Source organism: Cynocephalus volans, chromosome 1, assembly GCF_027409185.1.
Source record: "Cynocephalus volans isolate mCynVol1 chromosome 1, mCynVol1.pri, whole genome shotgun sequence".
Lineage (NCBI taxonomy): Eukaryota > Metazoa > Chordata > Mammalia > Dermoptera > Cynocephalidae > Cynocephalus > Cynocephalus volans.
Genome location: NC_084460.1, coordinates 63,650,272 through 63,668,817, shown reverse-complemented (window position 1 = coordinate 63,668,817; position 18,546 = coordinate 63,650,272). Strand labels below are relative to the sequence as shown.

The 18,546-nt window shown below is 39.1% G+C and overlaps 1 protein-coding gene across 1 annotated transcript in view; it reads left to right on the top strand.

The window, feature by feature from the left end:
- The window catches only part of LOC134379817 (zinc finger protein ZFP2-like), a 61,905-nt gene extending 45,926 nt beyond the window's left edge, over positions 1-15,979 (top strand). Inside the window, exons 4-6 of the mRNA XM_063099071.1 lie at positions 11,732-11,858; positions 12,106-12,198; positions 13,536-15,979. Coding sequence (XP_062955141.1) covers positions 11,732-11,858; positions 12,106-12,198; positions 13,536-15,289 — 1,974 coding nt within the window. The 3' untranslated portion in view covers positions 15,290-15,979. The remainder of the gene's footprint in view (positions 1-11,731; positions 11,859-12,105; positions 12,199-13,535) is intronic.
- The last annotated feature ends 2,567 nt before the right edge of the window (positions 15,980-18,546 follow it).

Genomic DNA, 18,546 nt, shown 5'->3' with positions numbered 1-18,546 from the left:
CCATTTTCACTTTATTTTGGAACTCTTCTGGTTAATGCCATCCCCATTAGAGTGTTTCTTTGACATCACCCAAGACTTCCTGGGTTTTTCAAGTTTCAAAATTATTTTTTAATTATTTAATTATTTATGTCATTCCTTCAGTCACAGGGGTCACTTCAATTAATTCCCAATAGCAAGTTAGTAAATGCCACATTAAGTGGAAATTCTCCACTCTGAAGTTCCAGTAATTGTCAATGGGAGGTGCTTACAAGCTTTTGCAGTAAGTTCTAGTCTATGCTTCACACAGGGCTGTTGTGCAGAGAATTTGTCCCTACTAGCATTCTAGCTTCTATTTTATACTGTGTGGGCTCAGGCAATCATATATAGGTTCCCATCACCATGTCAAAGGGATACCTGCACTCCTATGTTCATCACAGCACTATTTACAATAGCTAAGATATGGAATCAACCTAAATGTTCATTGATGGAAAATTGGATAAGGAAAATATGGTATATACACACCATGGAATACTACTCTGCCATAAAAAAAAGAATGAAATTCTGCCATTTGCAACAACATGGATGAGCTTGGAGAAACTTACGTTGAGTGAAATAAGCAAAGCACCGAGGGAAAAATATCACACATCCTCACTCATAAGTGGGAGCTAAGTAAGAGAAACAGAAGGGAACAAACAGCACAGTGCTGTGTTGGACTCGGAGAGGGAGAGAGCATACCTAGGGATACAAAGTGGAGCTGGGGGAAAGGGGGATGGGGAGGGAGTTCAGGGATTAATTGGGTGGAGGACATGGGGTATAATCACAATTTGTGGTAATGGGCATGCTGCCAGTATTGATCTGGCCATCACATACTGGGCATGAGTGGTGTTGGTCAGCTTTGTACCTCATGAATATTCATAACCGATAAAAAATACTGTTGAATTAAAAATATGTATATATCATATTGGTTCCCATTTGTCATGTCCAATTAGTAATCCTGAAGGGTCGATTTACATGTCTTTTATTTTACAATACTAAGGTAAGGGAAACATTCTCCAGTGAGATACAGTGTCCATCCCCATAACACAAAGAGGCAATAATACAAACAGGAGAAAGAGATGTGACCATTTCACATAAAGCCAATTCAAATACACCACTTCTACCAACATCTTAATTCCATCAACCCTTACTTTTTTTTTCTAACTCTGACCTCCATTAGGGCTTTATTAACAAGATTTTAGTTTTATAATACTAGGTAATGGAAGTGTTCTTTCAGCCATACATAATATCTATTCCCATAAAACATTCAGGTAAAGGAAATGCAACTTCTTTACATAAACTTTGTTTAAACATTTCAGCTGTCAATCCAGTCAACCCTTATTTTTTTTGTGGTTTCTCAATCTAACTGTATGTGTTTTGGTACCACAGAGCATGAGGCTCCTGTATCAAGGAGTCTGGAAACTTTTCCACCCCCTGACCATTTTACCCACTCTTTGTATCACCAGCCATTAGAATTAGTACTCCCAGCCCTAGCCCTTGTCTTTCATGCACATATAGCCTAAAAGGCTTTCGGGGATTAGGAAGTCCCATGGCCAGTGCAGAAACCAGTTTTTCTATTATGGTTTCAAAGACTTGTTGGCATTCTGTTGTCCAGTGCAAGGTCTCTGAATCTAGCCCCAGATTTGACAAAATCCCACCGTGCCCAAGAAGCCTCTCAGCTGTCTCCGATTCCCTGGAGTTTTTGATAGTAGCTATAGGCTGTTTTATGTTTCACAGAAGGCTTTGCCACCTTTGTCATAGCCTGAACCCAAGATAAGTTACTTCCTCCTTACAAATTTGAGCTTTATGTGGAGATACTTTATATTCAGTGTGCCACGTATTTCAAAACCAGTGCAGTAGTATCCAGACATTTACTGTGTGTGGCTGGCAGTAAGCAAGTCATCCATATATTTTATTATTTTATTATTTTATTTTTATTTTACTTCTCAATATACATTGTAGTTGATTTTCATATACCCCTTCATCCAATTGTCCAAAAATGGTGGATGAATTTTTGAACCCTTGTGGTACCACAGTCCATCAGTACTGAAAAATAGGCTTTGATTCAGGATCTTGCCATTCAAGAGTATACAATAACTGAGCCTTCTCTGCTATCGGTATACAGAAGAAGGCATCTTTTAAAACCCGGACAGTAAACCATCTGTAATCCCCTGGAATTGCAGTCAGCAAGGTATATGGATTAGTCACAGTGGGATGTGCCCTGAGGTCTTGAATGAACCTATATTCATCTGAATGTGGCTTTTTCACAGGCAAAATATAGGGGTATTGTAGGAAGATCAGCAAGGCAGGATTAACCCATATTTTATGAATCATTGTAAGACTGGTTGGATGCCTTTTAAGGCCTCCTTGTTTAGAGGGTATTGTCTCTAATGTGGAACATGTGCCCCTTTCTTCATTCATTGGCTACTGATTCCACAGTTTTGGCACAACCAGGTACCCTATCTGTCCGGACAAGCTTACTCACTCTTTTGTACATCTCTGGTGGGATGAGTTCTTTCAATTGGATGAGTAGTGTCAGCAACCATAGGGCTTGCTCTGGGGGCACCTGGTCATAGAGTTGCTGCTTTTCAGGAGAAAAATGTTACTTGGGCATTCAATTTACATAAAAAATCTTGGCCCGGGCCGAGCCCGTGGCGCACTCGGTAGAGTGCTGCGCTGGGAGCGCGGCGACGCTCCCGCCGCGGGTTCGGGTCCTATATAGGACTGACCGGTGCACTCACTGGCTGAGTGCCGGTCATGAAAAAACCACAAAAAAAAAAAAAAAAGTCTTGGCCCAGCAGAGGGATTGGACATTCTGACATATAGAGGAAGCTATGCTTCAGTTTCATATCATCCAGTTTGCATTCTAGAGGTTAGAGAAAAGATTTTTGCTGCATATTTTCTATGACTTCAGCCACGGGGACCATTCTTTCTGTACTTTTAGTCATTTGGATATTCAATACTGAGAAAGTCACTGCAGTATCAACCAAGAAGTCAATCATTTGGTTCCCCACTGTCAATTTCACCAGGGGAACCAAATGTTCTGTGGGAAGATAACTATAGGTCCAAGTATATTCAAGGGAGCTCCTGGGCCTCCTCATTCATCATCAGAGTTTTCATCTTATTCTGTCATCTGCCTCTTGGGTCTCCCTTCTTCCTTTTTTCCAGTCTTTTTCTCCCTCTCCTTGTTTTGCTTTAAACGGTCCTTTTTCCAGTGTCTGTATTCCTTATAATAGGCACATTTTTTTTCCCCCTGGGGATTTCTGTCCTTTTTTAGGCCTTCACCTTTGACTCTTTTTTCATCTTTCTTTCCTACTGTTTCTAGAAAAATCATGGTCTGTCTTGCCTTTCTTGTTTCTCTGGCATTAAGTACTTTGTAAGCTAAGTCCACTGGCTGTATGGATTCGTTCCAATAGGGCCATCTAGCTGCTGCAATATTCTTTTGATGTCAGGTGTGCTTTGCCTGATAAAAGTCATGTTAAAGATTCGTATATTTTCTAGAGCTTCAGGATTAGCATCTGAGTACTGTTGGTATGCCTGATAGACTCTCTCTAACCATTCTGAGGAATTTCCATTAGGTCTTTGTTGTATTTCCTGTATTTTGTTTAAGCTCCTTTATTTTGGAACCCCATGCTTTAAGTCAGACAGAATGCATCATTTGTAGTGATTAAGCCTATCCATGCCACCATCATTGGGGTTCCCATTGGGCTCTATTAATGGGATGGCATGACTGGGGTCAGGAGTACCCTGGGGGTCTACTTGATGGAAGCACCTAGCCTTATCATCAGCTTTATCTGGAGCTAACCTTTCATCTGCCATCAGGAGGATATTAAGGAGAACCTGAATGTCTACCCAGGTAGGGCAGTGGGTATCAAAAATAGTCGTAAACAATTCTGTCATCTCTCGGGGGTCATCTCCATACACAGGATTTGATCTCTTCCAATTCAACAAATTAGAGGTGGAGAAAGGACTATATGTCCAATAGTAGCCAACCAGCTGTCCTTGGGCATTAACACCTCCAACCAGGTATTGCCTAATGGAAATTTCCCTGCCCTATAGAGGGAAACATCTGAACTGAAATGGGTGCCCTGTTGGGTCTTAGAGGGGGAAACCATTCCATAGCCTGAATCATGTTGGTGTGGGGCATTAAGACCAGCAAGGTTCCAAGTCATCTGGAAAGTTTTCGGGAGGAGGTGGTGAAGGCAAAGCTGCTGTGGGAAAAAACCCTGTGGCTTGTGCTTTATTCTGATAACCCTGTAGGTCTGGAGGGTTTAATGTTGCTAGCAAGTTCTGCTCCTCATCCTCCTCCTCTTTTGCACAACAGCTATCTGGGAGGGGCTTGAAAGCTTCTTCTTTTCCCTTTCTCTGATAGCCCTTGAGCCTGCCTGTGAGAAGTCTTAATTTTGTAACAACATAAAAGCTTGTACATAAGGAATTCAACCTCGTTTCTCTGACCTCTGACAAAACAACTCCAATTGGAGGATAGTATAGTAATTAAAGGAACCATTTAAAGGCCAGCATTCTTCTGAATCCAAAATATATATGGGCCAAGTAATATTACAGTAAAAAGTCATTTTCTTTTTTTGCCATCGGATTACAACTATAACTGGATCATTTAGCTAAGATTCTTCCCAAGGGACTTTTAGCCAGGATTGAAGGTACCCCCACCCATATCTTCTGAGGTAGAAGCAGCACCAAACCCTAGAATGAGGATAGAGAATTTGCCTCCAGCTTCATAGTGGAGAATTGTGATGATTAGTAGGGACACACACTTTACAAGATTTTACCCAGATATAATTATCTATCCTGATGGTCTGAAATATCACCCACAGAGTGAGGGGATTCAGGGGTCTCTTCCCAAAGGATCAGCAGTAGCTAGACACTGAATACACAAATGCTGGTGTCATGTTTTCTGAGTTTGGATATTTCCCATGTGCCAATTATTCATTTCTTGAAAATGTGAGTCCCACCAGCACTGGGTCATGTCTCTGCACCCTACAATTGCACTTCCTTCAATAAACAGAACTCCCAAAAGAAATGTGGAAGCACTCGGGACTGGCACACACTGTTGTAACCAATGTAATTAAGAGCCCAGTGAGTGCCCTGAGGAGTTGAAATCTAGGTCTGGTATTGTAACCAGGACCCTCATCCACACAAGTTTCTTTTCATTCGTTTGCCTCAAAGAAGTCGAGCCACAGTGACTCTTGGTCAGTGACTGAGAGCCAATAGATCCCCCTATTGAAGAGAAAAGAAGGGGCGCTGATTGGCTAGTCCTCTGGCACTTAACTAAAACAGCAAAATTCTCCCAAGGTGTTCCTGCCAACTCAGGTGGACAAGCTTTATCACTCTTAGTACAGTGAACCAGCTGCCGTATAACAGGACAAGTAGAAAAACCCTGAGTTCTCTCCCAATAGGTCATGACACAGAATTTGGTTAGCTGGAGTGACAAGCAGAAACAGGCACCTAGCAAACAGACTCCCCGTCCCTGGGAACCAGATTACAGTCCTTGAGTCCCTTCCTCCCCAGCCAATCAGTACTGCAGATGACCCAACCAAGTCCAGAGAACCCAAAAAGGGTTCAGATGGTGGGGCAGAGTGCTCTCAGCACACACTCTGATGCAACTTACTGGTCAGAAAGGCTTGTCAGCTTGTCCAGATGGCTTTGTTTCCTTCACCAACTAAAAGCAAAAAAGGCAGCTGGGACTTTGGTTGGGAGAACAGAGAGTGTTTCCATGGGAAAAAACCCACTGTCAGCCACTGGGAAAGGCCCTAAGATCACATTCGCAGGGTTAGCTAGACACGAGCAACATGCGCATCCGAGCTGCCACAGCCTGTCAGCAGCAGCTGAGGTGACTAGGCTGCCTGGATTGTGTCCACTGGCTGGCTTGCCAGATTTGTTACCTAGACCCCAAAGGTCCATTTGCTTTCCACTCAGTAGCCAATAATCAAGAGACAAGAGTTGGTGTAAGGAAAGATAGCCTTTAATCAGGAAGCCAGAAGCCTGGGGAAATGGTGGACTTATGTCTCAAAGACCATCTCCTCCTCTCTCAAGTTTGCCAAAGGGTTTTATAGGAATGTGTGGTGGGAAGCTGATTCATGATGACCAAGTGGGGACATGCAGGCATGCATGAGTGTTGCAGATAATCATCAAGGAACTTCCCAGGTGGGAATTGACCAGCGTCATTGTTCTCCATGGGTTCAGTTCCTGTTAATCTCAAAAAAGATCAAGTTAGTAAACTAGTAAAGAATGGCCATCTGGATTAATAATTTTTCTCTAATTATTTTGTGTACAATGTGAGCAGCAGTCGTTGTGTTTTGGCAATCATATGAACAAGACTCACTGTGTTCTAGCAACCAGCTGCAAGATATGTGGTTTTGCTTACAGAAAAAGACAAACTTTTAAATTCAGAGGTTTAATAAAAACGGAGTCACTTCTGTTCAAGCTGTTACATGGGTGCTATTCTTGGTTTTTACAGTTGTGAATTATCTCCAAATCATGATCATTTTAACCTCTGTTTATCACTTCTCAGTGGCATTATTAAATAATAGTGATGATGAATCACCCTTCTCCATTGTTTCCCCATTAATTGTTTTTACTTGCTTTTGGAGTAAAATATATATATTTTATTATATTAAGAAAATTCACAGAATTTTCATTTATTGAATTTTTATTACAAATGGAATGGTGTATTTTAATGTTGGTTTTATTTTTGTTATTAAAAACTAATTTTTAGAAAGGTGTATTAAAACTTTTTTGATAAGTTTTAATTTATTTATAGCAGAATTAAGAGGAAGCTATAGAGATTTCCCTTATACCCCATCTCCCCAACACACATGCATAGCCTCCCCAATTGTCAACAGTCCCCACCAGTGTGGTACATTATTTACAATTGAGGAACCAACATTGAAACTTCGTAATCACCCATAAGTTCATATTTTACATAAGGATTCACTCTTGGTGTCTAGGCAAATGTAAATGACATATATCTAGCATCATATCACCAAATTCCAGTATTTTCACTGCCTAAAAATCCTGTGTGCTTTGCCTATTCTTCCCCTCCCATCTCCCAACCCTGGAAGCTACTGATCTTTTTATTGTCTCCATAGTTTTGTTAGTTCAAGAGTATCGTATAGCCTTTCTTTAGACTGCTTCTTTCACTTAGTAATATGAATGTAAGGTCTCTCTGTGTCTTTTCATTGCTCATTTTCTTTTAGCACTGAATATTATTCCATTGCCCGGAGGTACTTTAGTTTATTTATCCATTCACCTATTGAAGGACATCTCCATTGTTTCCAAATTTGGGCAGTTTTAAATGAAGCAGCTATAAATACCTTTATGAGTTTTCATACAGTCAATAGTATTTTAACTCCTTTGGGCGAATACCAAGGAGTGTGATTGCTGAATCATATGGTAAGTAAGAATATGTTTAGTTTTGTAAGAATCCACTGACTGTCTTCCAAAGTGACTGTACCATTTTGCATTTCTACTAGCAATGAATGAGAGTTCCTGTTGCTCCATATCCTCACCAGAATTTGTTATTTTCAGTGTTCCAGATTTTGGCCATACTACTAAGTGTGTAGTCATAGCTCATTGTTTTAATATGCATTTCCCTGATAATTATGATATAGTGTATCTTTTTATATGTTTACTTGCTGTCTGTGTATCTTCTTTTGTTAGGTATGTGTTAAGGTCTTCAGCTCATTTTTTAAATTTCATAACATTTGTTTCTTATTGTTGAATTTTAAGAATACTTTTGTAGATTTTGGATAATCGTCCTTTATCAGATAGGTCTTTTGGTTATATTTTTTCCCAGTCAATGGTTTGTGTTATTATTTTGACATTGTCTTTTACAGAACAGAAGTTTTTAATTTTAATGAAGTTCAGATTATCAATCATGTCTTTTGTGGATCTTGACTTTTGTGTTGTATCTAAAAAGTCATCACCATACCCAAGGTCATTTAGGTTTTTTTTCAAGTTACCTTCTAGGAGATTTATAGTTTTGGGCTTTTACCTTTAGGTCTTTGATTCATTTTCAGTTAATTTTTATGAAGGGAGCAAGATTTGTGTGTAGTTTTTTTTTGCGCTTTTCTCAAAGATGAGTTGACTGTATCTACGAGGGTCTTTCCTGGGCTCTCTATTCCATTCCATTAACCTGTTGGTATACTCTTTTGCCAATAAATACTGTCTTATTCTGCTTATGATGCTACAACAAAATACCCAACACCAGGTAATTTATAAAGAATAGTAGTTTATTATCTGACAGTTCTGGAGGCTGGGAAGTTCAAGATCAAAGTGCCCATATTTGGTGTCTCCTGTAGTCCTTCTTCTATTCTCACATAGTGGAGGGCAGAAGAGCAAGCTCACCAACTGCTGCCTGAAGCCTCTTTGATAAGGGCTTTAATCCTATTAGCAAGGGGAGCCTTCATGGCCTAATCAACTTTTGGAGGCCCCACCTCTTAATACTGTCATGTCGGCAGTCCTGAATTTTGGATTGGACGCATACCATAGTATACACAGTCTTGATTACTGTGGCTTTATAGTAAGTCTTAAAGTTCAGTAGTGTCAGTCCTTAGACTTTTGTTGTTCTCCTCCAATATTATGTTGGCTATTCTGGGTCTTTTTTGCCTTTCCATATGGACTTTACAGTCTAATTTATTTTGTTGATATGAGCTGGGATTTTGATTGGGATTGCATTGAATCTGTAGATAAGTGGGGAAAAGTGACATATTGACAGTGTTGCATGTTTTAAATCCATGAGTATGGAATATCTGTTTATTTAGTTTTCTTTGATTCTGTTCATCAGAGTTTTTTAGTTTTCTTCATATAGGTCTTGTACATATTTTGTTAGATTTATACCAAAGGCTTTGATTTTTAGGGGTGCTAATGTAATTGGTATTTTTTTCTTTTCAGGTGAGGTAAATCTCTTGAAGACAGCATATTGTTGGGTCCATCTTTTTAATCCAATCAGTCAGTGAGTGTCTTTTGAGTGGGGAATTCAATCCTTTTACATTAAGAGTTTTTATTGTAACGTGTTGATTTACTCTTGGTGTTTTATTGATTTTTGTTTGGATGTTTTAAATATCTTTTGTTGCTTTTTTTCTGATTTACTGTTTGTCTTCTGTATTTGCTGGTTCCTTGGGATGGTAGATAAACTTTTTTTTCTCTTTATTTTTAGCATTTTTATTTTACTGCTGGGTTTTGTTCTTTCTTGAGTATTCATGGTGGTGGTGGTTGTTTTTCAGGTACCAGACCCAGTACTCCCTTGAGAATTTCTCGTAAGGCTGGTTGTGTGGTAGTGAACTCCTGCAGTTTTGTTTGTACTTGACCTTCATTTTGGAAGGATAGCCTTGCTGGGTAAAGTATTCTTGGCTGGCAATTTTTGTCTTTTAGTATGTTGCATATATCATCCTATTCTCTTCTGGTGTGTAGGGTTTCCAATGAAAAGTCTGATATTAGTCCGATAGGGGCTCCCTTATAGGTGACTTGATGCTTCTCTCTTGCAGCTTTTAAGATTCTTTCTTTATCTTTGAGTTTTGCCAATTTGACTATATAACATGTCTTGGAGAAGACCTTTTTGGGTTGAATGTGTTTGGGGATCTTCGAACCTCCTGAATCTGAAGATCTGTATCTCTCCCTATACCTGGGAAGTTTTCTGCTGTTATTTCATTGAACGTGTTTTCAATGCCATTTTCTTTTTCCTCCCCTTCTGGAATACCCATGATTTGGATATTTGAGTGCTTAAGGTTGTCTGCTACCTCTTTCAGATTTTCTTCAATTTTTAAAATTCTTTTCTCTTTTTTTTGTCTGCCTGTGTGATTTCAAATAGGTGATCTTCAAGGTCAGAAATTCTCTCTTCTGCTTGTTCTAGCCTGCTGGTTAAACTCTCTGTTGTGTTTTTTATTTCATTGAATGAATCCTTCAGCTCCACAAGCTCTGCTACATTCTTTTTCAGGGCATTGATTTCTTTGTACATTTCCTCTTTCAGATCCTGTATACTTTTTCTCATTTCGTTGTGTTGTCTAACTGAGTCTTCTTATATTTCATTTAGTTTCCTTAGAATTGTTACTCAAAATTCCCTGTCACTCATTTCACAGACTTCCTGTTCTATAGAATCTAGAACTTGAGAGTTATATTCCTTTGACGGTGGTGTACTTTCTTGGTTTTTCATATTTCTAGTATCTCTCTGTTGGTGTTTAGTCATTGTGGCGGCGGCTTTCATGGTCCACTTGTTCCACTCTGGTGTCTGCAGCAGTGGCAGGGAGTTTTGCTGATGGTCAGCTGCTTGTTGCTACTTGGGCCTTTCGGGGGTGGGGTTTCACCTGGCCTGGATCCTGTGGGGGCTGCCAGATCAGAGCTGCTCTGCTTTTTTCTTTTGAAATTCATTTGGTTATTGCTTGTATATAGGAAGGTGATTAACTTTTGTATATTACTCTTATGCTTTGAGTCAGATTTGTCCCTCAAATGTTCATGTGTTAGAAATTTAATTTCCATGTAACAGTATTAAGAGGGTGGGAAATCCAATTATGTTTTTCAAATGTAGGGCCTTTGAGAGATGATTGGGTCTTGAGGACTGTGACCTCATGGGCATGGTTTTGATGGCTTTATAGGGAGGGCAAATAAGAAGGTTAGTTCCCTTGCTCAGGCCATTTTTGCCATATGACACCCTGTAGAGTCACCACCAAGAAGGCCCTTACCAGAGATATGCCCCCTGCACTGTGGACTTCTGAGCCTCCAAAACTATAAGAAATAAATTGTTTCTTTATAAATTACTCAGTTTTAAGTCTTATCTTATAAGCAACATGAAACAGGCTAATACACCTTTTACTATGCAGTCTTGCTATAATCACTTAAAAGTTCCAGGAATTTTTTTGTCAGTTCTTTTGGATTTTCAACATAGAGGATCATGTCATCTGTGAACAAAGATGTTTTGTCTCTTCCTTCTTAGTCTGTATATCTTTTATTTTATTTTCTTGTCTTAATGTGTTAGATAGTACTACCAGTACGATGTTGAAAAGGAGTGGGAAAGGGGGATAACCTGACTTTGTACCTGATCTTAGTGGGAAAGCTTTGAGTTTCTTACCATTAAAAATCATATTAGCTGTAGTTTTGTGGAGATAATCTTTATCAAGTTGAGAAAATTCCCTCTATTATGTTTTTACTGAGAATTTTATAATGAATGGGAACTGCATTTTGTCAAATGTTTTTTTCTGCATTTATTGATAAAATCATGTGATTTTTCTTTCAAGTCTTTCACATGGAGGGGTAAACATCTTTGGTTTTTCATGAAATGCAGCCTCATAATACAAAAGATAACCGTATGTTCTTTTTCTTTATTACCCCAGTCTACATTGAACTTGTGCCTAAATTAGTTAATCTAACACATTATTTCGGGTGTGTATTTATACTTAAGGCTTCATACCAGATCATAACCTCCTTGGAGGAGCAAAATTTTATTCATACTTTAGTCCCTAGCAACAAGGATGGTTCTAGATCTATAAGGTAAACTTTGTAATAATATTATTAGTAATATTAATAAATTATTACAATGGCAGTTTATTTCTACTGTGATTTTTTTTCTTTCTTCCACCATATGCAAGCCACATCTTATGTAAGATACATATAAAATAGGTAAATACACAGAAAAACAAATTTCTAGATTCCTGTTCTTGTGACCCAGGGCTGGTGACTGGAATTGAGGAGAAATGTGCTGTTACAGGAGTTGGTGTCATTTGAGGACGTGGCTGTGGACTTTACCTGGGAGGAGTGGCAGGACCTGGATGATGCTCAGAGGACCATGTACAGGGACGTGATGCTGGAGACTTATAGCTGCCTGGTGTCCTTGGGTGAGTGAAATTTCCTGTTAATGCCCAGGAACATCACTTTATTTTTGGTGACAAATATAGGAATGATTTATAAGGCTTAATGCTATTTAAGTATAAGATTCTAGTCCATGAAGAGTGTATCACCCTTCTCTATAAAAGGTTCACATTGGCCCCTTCATTGCCCAGCTCCTGAAGCCAAGCTGTTGTCATTCTTCAAAGGACCTGACGTAGGAGTTTGGCAGAGTCCTACATTATTTCCCATTAACAGGGTACTGCCTTACCAAACCTGAGGTGATTTTCAAGTTGGAGCAAGGAACAGACCCATGGGCGTTAGAAGAACTCCCAAACCAGAGCCTACCAGGTCAGTCAGCACATACTGGGCAGGGAGGCTGGGAAAGTGACTATAAAATTTGTATTTGAGAGTGGACATCACTATTGGAGATACATACTTGGAAATTTGTGGTGTAAAGGTGGTGTTTATGCCATACTTATAGAGGAGGTTACCTGGGGAGTTGATAAGCAAATGATCAAAGAGGTCCAGGAGTAAGCCTTGTGTACTATGAAATCAGGAATCATGAAGCTGAGAAGGACCCAGCATAGGAAGTGGAAAGGGATAGTCCTGGATTTAAGAGGACAACCTAGATATTCTGAGTCCTAAGGCCAGGTGAACCAAGGGTTTCATGTTAAAGGACTCATATTTCTGTTAGGGAATGGAGTTTCAAGTTAGCATTTTCTCCTACTCTTTGTGGAAATTATTCTAAAACAATAAAGAGAATGTGAAATGCACAAGAGACTCCATTTTCTATGAAGCTGGGAGGTAGCTGAAACTCCACTGCACAAAACAGAAGCCTTGAGCGGTAGTGAATTGTCAAGCAAGAATGCATGCATCAGGAATGGGAGTAGGGGAGGGAATGCAAGCTGATCTCAGAAGGAACTAGAAAACCATTTTTCAAAGATGGTGAGCACAGCCTAGATTGCAAAAGCAAATCCTTTAGACCAGAAGGGAGGGGATGCTCTGGGTGGGGGACTTTCCTGTACCTGTTATGCTTCTGAGAAGCAGTGGAAATCACGTTAATGAGGAATTTGGAGAAAATTGTTTTCATTTACTGTGGCGAAAAGGAGAATTATTTTTTTTTATTTGAAAAATTCCCAGATACCTATAGCCATGCTCCAGGGAAAAATAAAAACTAAACTTACCTAGGTACAAAATCCTGATCCTAAGCCATGTTTCTGCTTAAGTGACAGAAAAATGGCTGGCTATTGCCCCTGCAAGTAGCTGATCCAGGCATACCTTGCCATCTTCAAAGCAGAATAATGAGACAAATACTAGCACGATGCACCACTGTTGTTAGAATTAGATGGAGAAAAAGAATAGAGAATACAAATGGCAGGTGATAAGCGCTTAGTTGAAAACTACAACTAGGCGGTAGGTGAGTATTTTTGCCACATATTTCTTCATAAATTTAAAAAAAAATTAAAGAAGCAACGAAAAGCATGATTTAATACTTAAAAAGCTGTTAATGTAATTTGTTACCTTAAGTCAGCAGGGAGAAAAAAACATACTTGTAAAACCAATATCCCTATTGATGTTTATAAACTTTTATGCCACTAGGATAGGAAGAAACTTCTTTACATGAGCATTCTGTAAGAAATGCTCATGTGTGGTTCATGGATATGATTATTTATTTCTCTTTTCAGATGTCCGGATAGTCAATAACGTCATTGAGAGGAGCCAAGAAAGTCATGGTAGACATTTGCGGCAAGTTGCAATCACCAACAGCGACACTTCAATTGAGGAAAGAGTTAAATTAGGAAAAACATTTAATGTGAGCTTAAAGCATATTTCAAATTTGATTGTACATAATGGGAAGTTTTCAGAAATGAGGCCTGTGGAGTTTAATGTATGTCAGCATGCTCTTTTCCCTAGAGAGCCTGATGAGATGCATACTGGAGAGAAGCCTGATGTTAGTAATGTAACTGGTAAGTCCCTGAGGTGTTGTGAACATCTTAGTGAGCATCACAGGAATGAGTCTGGGCAGAAGCATTTTGAATATAGTGGACAAGGGAATACCTCCAACACAAGGGCCATGTTATTGACATGTAAGAGGATTCAAATGGGAGAGACCTTCTGTAAATATAATGAATGTGAGAAAGCCTGTGATAAGTCAGCTCTCATTGCCCAAGGGATAACTCAGGTAGGGAGGAAAACATTTGAATGTAATGTATGTGGGAAAACTTTCTCTAAAAAGTCTAACCTCACTAACCATCAGAAAATACACACAGGAGAGAAACCCTATAAATGTAGTGAATGTGAGAAATCCTTCTTCATGAAATCAGTCCTTGCTGTACATCAGAGAATACATACAGGAGAGAAGCCCTATGCATGTAATGAATGTGGGAAAACCTACTGTCAGAAGTCAGGCCTTACTATGCATCAGAGAATCCACAGAGGTGAAAAACCCTATAAATGTTGTGAATGTGGAAAAACCTTCTGTCAAAAGTCAGCTCTTATTATACATCACAGAATTCACACAGGAGAGAAACCCTATGAATGTAATCAGTGTGGGAAAGCATTCTGCCAAAAGTCAACACTTATTGTACATCACAGAATTCACACAGGAGAGAAACCCTATGAGTGTAATGAATGTGGAAAACTGTTCTGCCTTAAGTCAGACCTCACTATACATCAGAGAACTCACACAGGGGAAAAACCCTATGAATGTAATGAATGTGGGAAAACGTTTCGCCAGAAGTCAAACCTCAGGATGCATCAGGGTACTCACACAGGTGAGAAGCCCTACAAATGTAATGAATGTGGGAAAGCCTTCTTCCAGAAGTCATACCTTGCTAGGCATGAGAGAATTCACACTGGGGAGAAACCCTATGAATGTAATGAATGTGGAAAAACTTTTTGTGTGAAGTCAAATCTCAGCTCACACCAGAAAACTCACACAGGTGAGAAGCCATATGAATGTAAAGAATGTAGGAAAACTTTCTACCACAAGTCAGACCTCATTGTACATCACAGAACTCATACAGGGGAGAAACCTTATGAATGCAGTGACTGTGGAAAAATGTTTTGTCTGAAGTCACTCCTCACTAAACATCAGAGAACTCATACAGGGGAAAAACCTTATGAATGTAATAAATGTGGAAAAACCTTTCGTCAAAAGTCACACCTCAGCAGACATCAGAGAACTTACACAGAGGAGAAAGCCTATGAATGTAATGAATGCGAGAAAACATTTTGTCTGAAGTCAGTCCTTACTAAACATCAGAGAACTCACACAGGGGGAAATCCTTCTGAATGTAATAAATGTTTGAAAACCTTTTCTCAGAAATCACACCTCAGCAGGCATCAGAGAACTCACACAGGCAAAAACTCCTGTGTAACAGAAACTGGCTATGTGTTCTCCAAAAATCATTCTCTTTTCTCTGGGACACATACTTAGCCTGCATTTATCTGCCTCCCATTATTTTGTGCAGTACCATATAACTGAGCTCTGTTCAGTAGAGTGTGGACACAGGTGATGAGCATTACTTTCATGCCTGGAAACAGAAAAATGCCCACATAGTCTTCTCTGATTTTTCATCCCCTCTGGGACTGAAGTGCAGATGACCCCCATGGTGGCCTTGGGAGCTGTATTAGTCCATTTCTATTGCTTATAACAAAATACCTGGAACTGGGTAATTTATAAAGAAAATGAAATTTATTGCTTACAGTTCAGAGGCTAAGAAGTCTAAAGTCCAGAAAACATCTGGTAAGGGTCTTCCTTGGTTACTTTACAGCAATGCAGAAGTCTCACATTGCAGAAAATGGTGGAGCAGAGAGACTCATATGCTATCCTTTTAAAGACCTCAGAACCATGCTCCTGACCACCATAATTAATCCATTCACTATAGCATGGTCCTACAATCTAATCACCTCTTCAAGGCCCCACCTTTCAATTACCATAATGGGTTTTACCACCCTCAACAGTTATAGTGAGGGTTAAACTTCAGTGAGGTTGGGGGGTGGGCATCTGATCTACAGCAGGAGCCATAGGTGGGAGAAGGAAGACCACTGTGATTTAAGACAGAAGGAATTGATTAAAGAAACCAGAGATCTTCTCACGTTTATCCCAATCCCATTCAATTGTACTTTACATGAATGAGAAATAAATACTTTGCTGAGTCACTGTATGTGTGATCTTTTTGCATTACAACACAACCAGCCCATTCTTGCCAACCCACTATATGCACTTTCTGAGAGAAGTTACCAGTTGTTGTTTATCAGAAAATTTACGCAGGAGAGAAACCTGTTGTCACCTTTTACCCCAAGTCAGTTTATGGAAAAATCAAAGAAATCAAAGGGAGAAATAACACAACAAATCGGGAATGCTTTATCAGGCTGGTACATCTCATTGAACATTGATAATTAGGTAAATCTTCATAAATATCTTTAGTGTGTCACAACTTTCAACAAAAATTTCAACTTTCTTATATATATCAGAGTATTAGTGATGAAGAAAAACTATGTAATATGTATGTAAATTTTCAAATAGAAATGTCAAATATAGTATCAAAATTAAAAAAAAAATTTGACTAATAGATCAACTGTTACATATGAATGGTGATATTGCCTGCAAAGGAACATTTGACTGTGTCTGGAGACAGTTTTAGTTGTCATTACTGGAGGCTGGTAGGAGCTACTGGCATCTAGTGGTAGTGGGTAAAAGCCAGGGATGCTGCTGAACAGAACACAGAACAGCCTACAGAGCACAGAACAGCCCTTTCAAGTGTACAGCAGATGAGTGTTCTATGTTAACAGAAATTTTATTTAGTGGAGAACTGCATAACTGTGGATAAGGAATATGTACACTTAGCCTAATAAATATTGTGGCTTACATTAGGATTTTCCACATTAAATGTCATTCTAGCCTCTTTATATCTTGTTAAATATATTAAGTCTAAAGTGTTTTACTACATACATTTTTCCTACTCTCCTATTGGATGTAAATTTGCATGACCATTATAACAAAACTTGAGTAATGAAGAATTTTTTCTAATGTTTGAAGCTAACACAGAGCCAGCCAGTGGGTCTAATAGAAACATTAAATAGAAATGCACAAATTAGTCACATAATTGTTAACAGCTTAAGTCTGCATCAACTTAAACAGCTGTGAATCATACTACCCATTTTATTCTACTCAGTGAAAAGCAGTCTCTGGAAGGAAAATTATTTCCTTTATTCCTATTCCTTATATGGGGCAGCACCATAGGTATGAGTATGTACCAAGTGCTGTGTAACTGAGGAATATCTACATTTTTATTTCCTTTGATGGAGTGCTATGTGTGTGCTTTGCCACTAATAGGGGCAATACGGTCAATTCCAGCTTCAATTGTGTATGACTTTAGACTATAGAAACCTCTCTTAGATTCTGTTTCCTTATATTCAAAAAGGGAGTCATAATAGAACCTGCCTATTTTATTTACCCTCACATAGATTCTTAGTTTTATTTAAAATCTGTGTAACTTCCTTTCCACATCCATGAAGTCCTTTCTGAATTCTGATTGTTCTTGGGTTTAGCTTAGATCTCAGCATGCTACCCACTCAGGATGGAACACTTCACATAGATATGGGCCATTCCTAGGAGACCAAGCTACAAGTGCAGTGATGGGAGTTCAGGCTGCAGGTGCTCCTGACTTCCCATCCTGGTGACAGCCCCGCATGTCACCCCTACCGCCTATACTGGTCCCTACTGGAGACAGCTCCAGTAGCCCTGGTCATGTCCCCTGGGCATCTACCAAATGCTAATTATGAGATATCTTAAATACCAGGGTAAATACATATTTAAAGAAAAATAGATGGTTATGTTAATTTTAATGGGGGGGGGACTAACCAAAACAAAGCCAAAATAGCTATACTTATTCAAGACAGAGTTGACTTTAAGTGACAGACTTTTATTATATTTTATCTATTTATTTGTTGATGGGCACTTCAGTTGTTTACCTGTCTTGGCTATTGTGAATAATGCTGCAGTGAACATGGGAGTGCAGACATCTCTTAGGCATGTTGATTTCAGTTCCTTTGGACATATATCCAGAAGTGGGATTGCTGAGTCATATTGTAGTTTTATTTTTCATGTTTTGTGGAATCTTCAAACTATTTTCCAGTAATGCCATACTAATTTACATTTCCACCAACAGTGTACAAGTGTACCCTTTTTTCCACATTGCTGTAGACACTTGTCTTTCATTGTTTGATTATAGTCATTCTAACAGGTATGAGGTGATATCTCATTGTGGTTTTAATTTGCATTTCCTTGATGATGAGTGATATTGAGCATTTTAAAAAATATCTGCTGGCAACTTGTATGTTTTCTTTTGAGAAATATCTATCCAGGTCTTTGCCCATTATTCACAGGGTTATTTGGGTTTTTTCTTAATGAGTAGTTTGAGTCCTTTATATATTTGGATATTAGCCCCTGTGGTGGAGTGAATGTCCCCCCAAAACTGATCACCATTGTAACACTGCTAAGAGGGTGGGAAATCAGATTGTGGCAGTGTTGAAAGGTGGGGTCTTTAAGAGGTGGTTGGATCATCATGATTATGCCTTTGTGAATGGGTTAATCCATTCATGGAGTAATAGGTCAATGGCTTAATGGGATATCAGAGAGTGATGCTGGTGGCTTTGTAAGGAGAGCTCTTGCTCACGCCATTCTCCCTA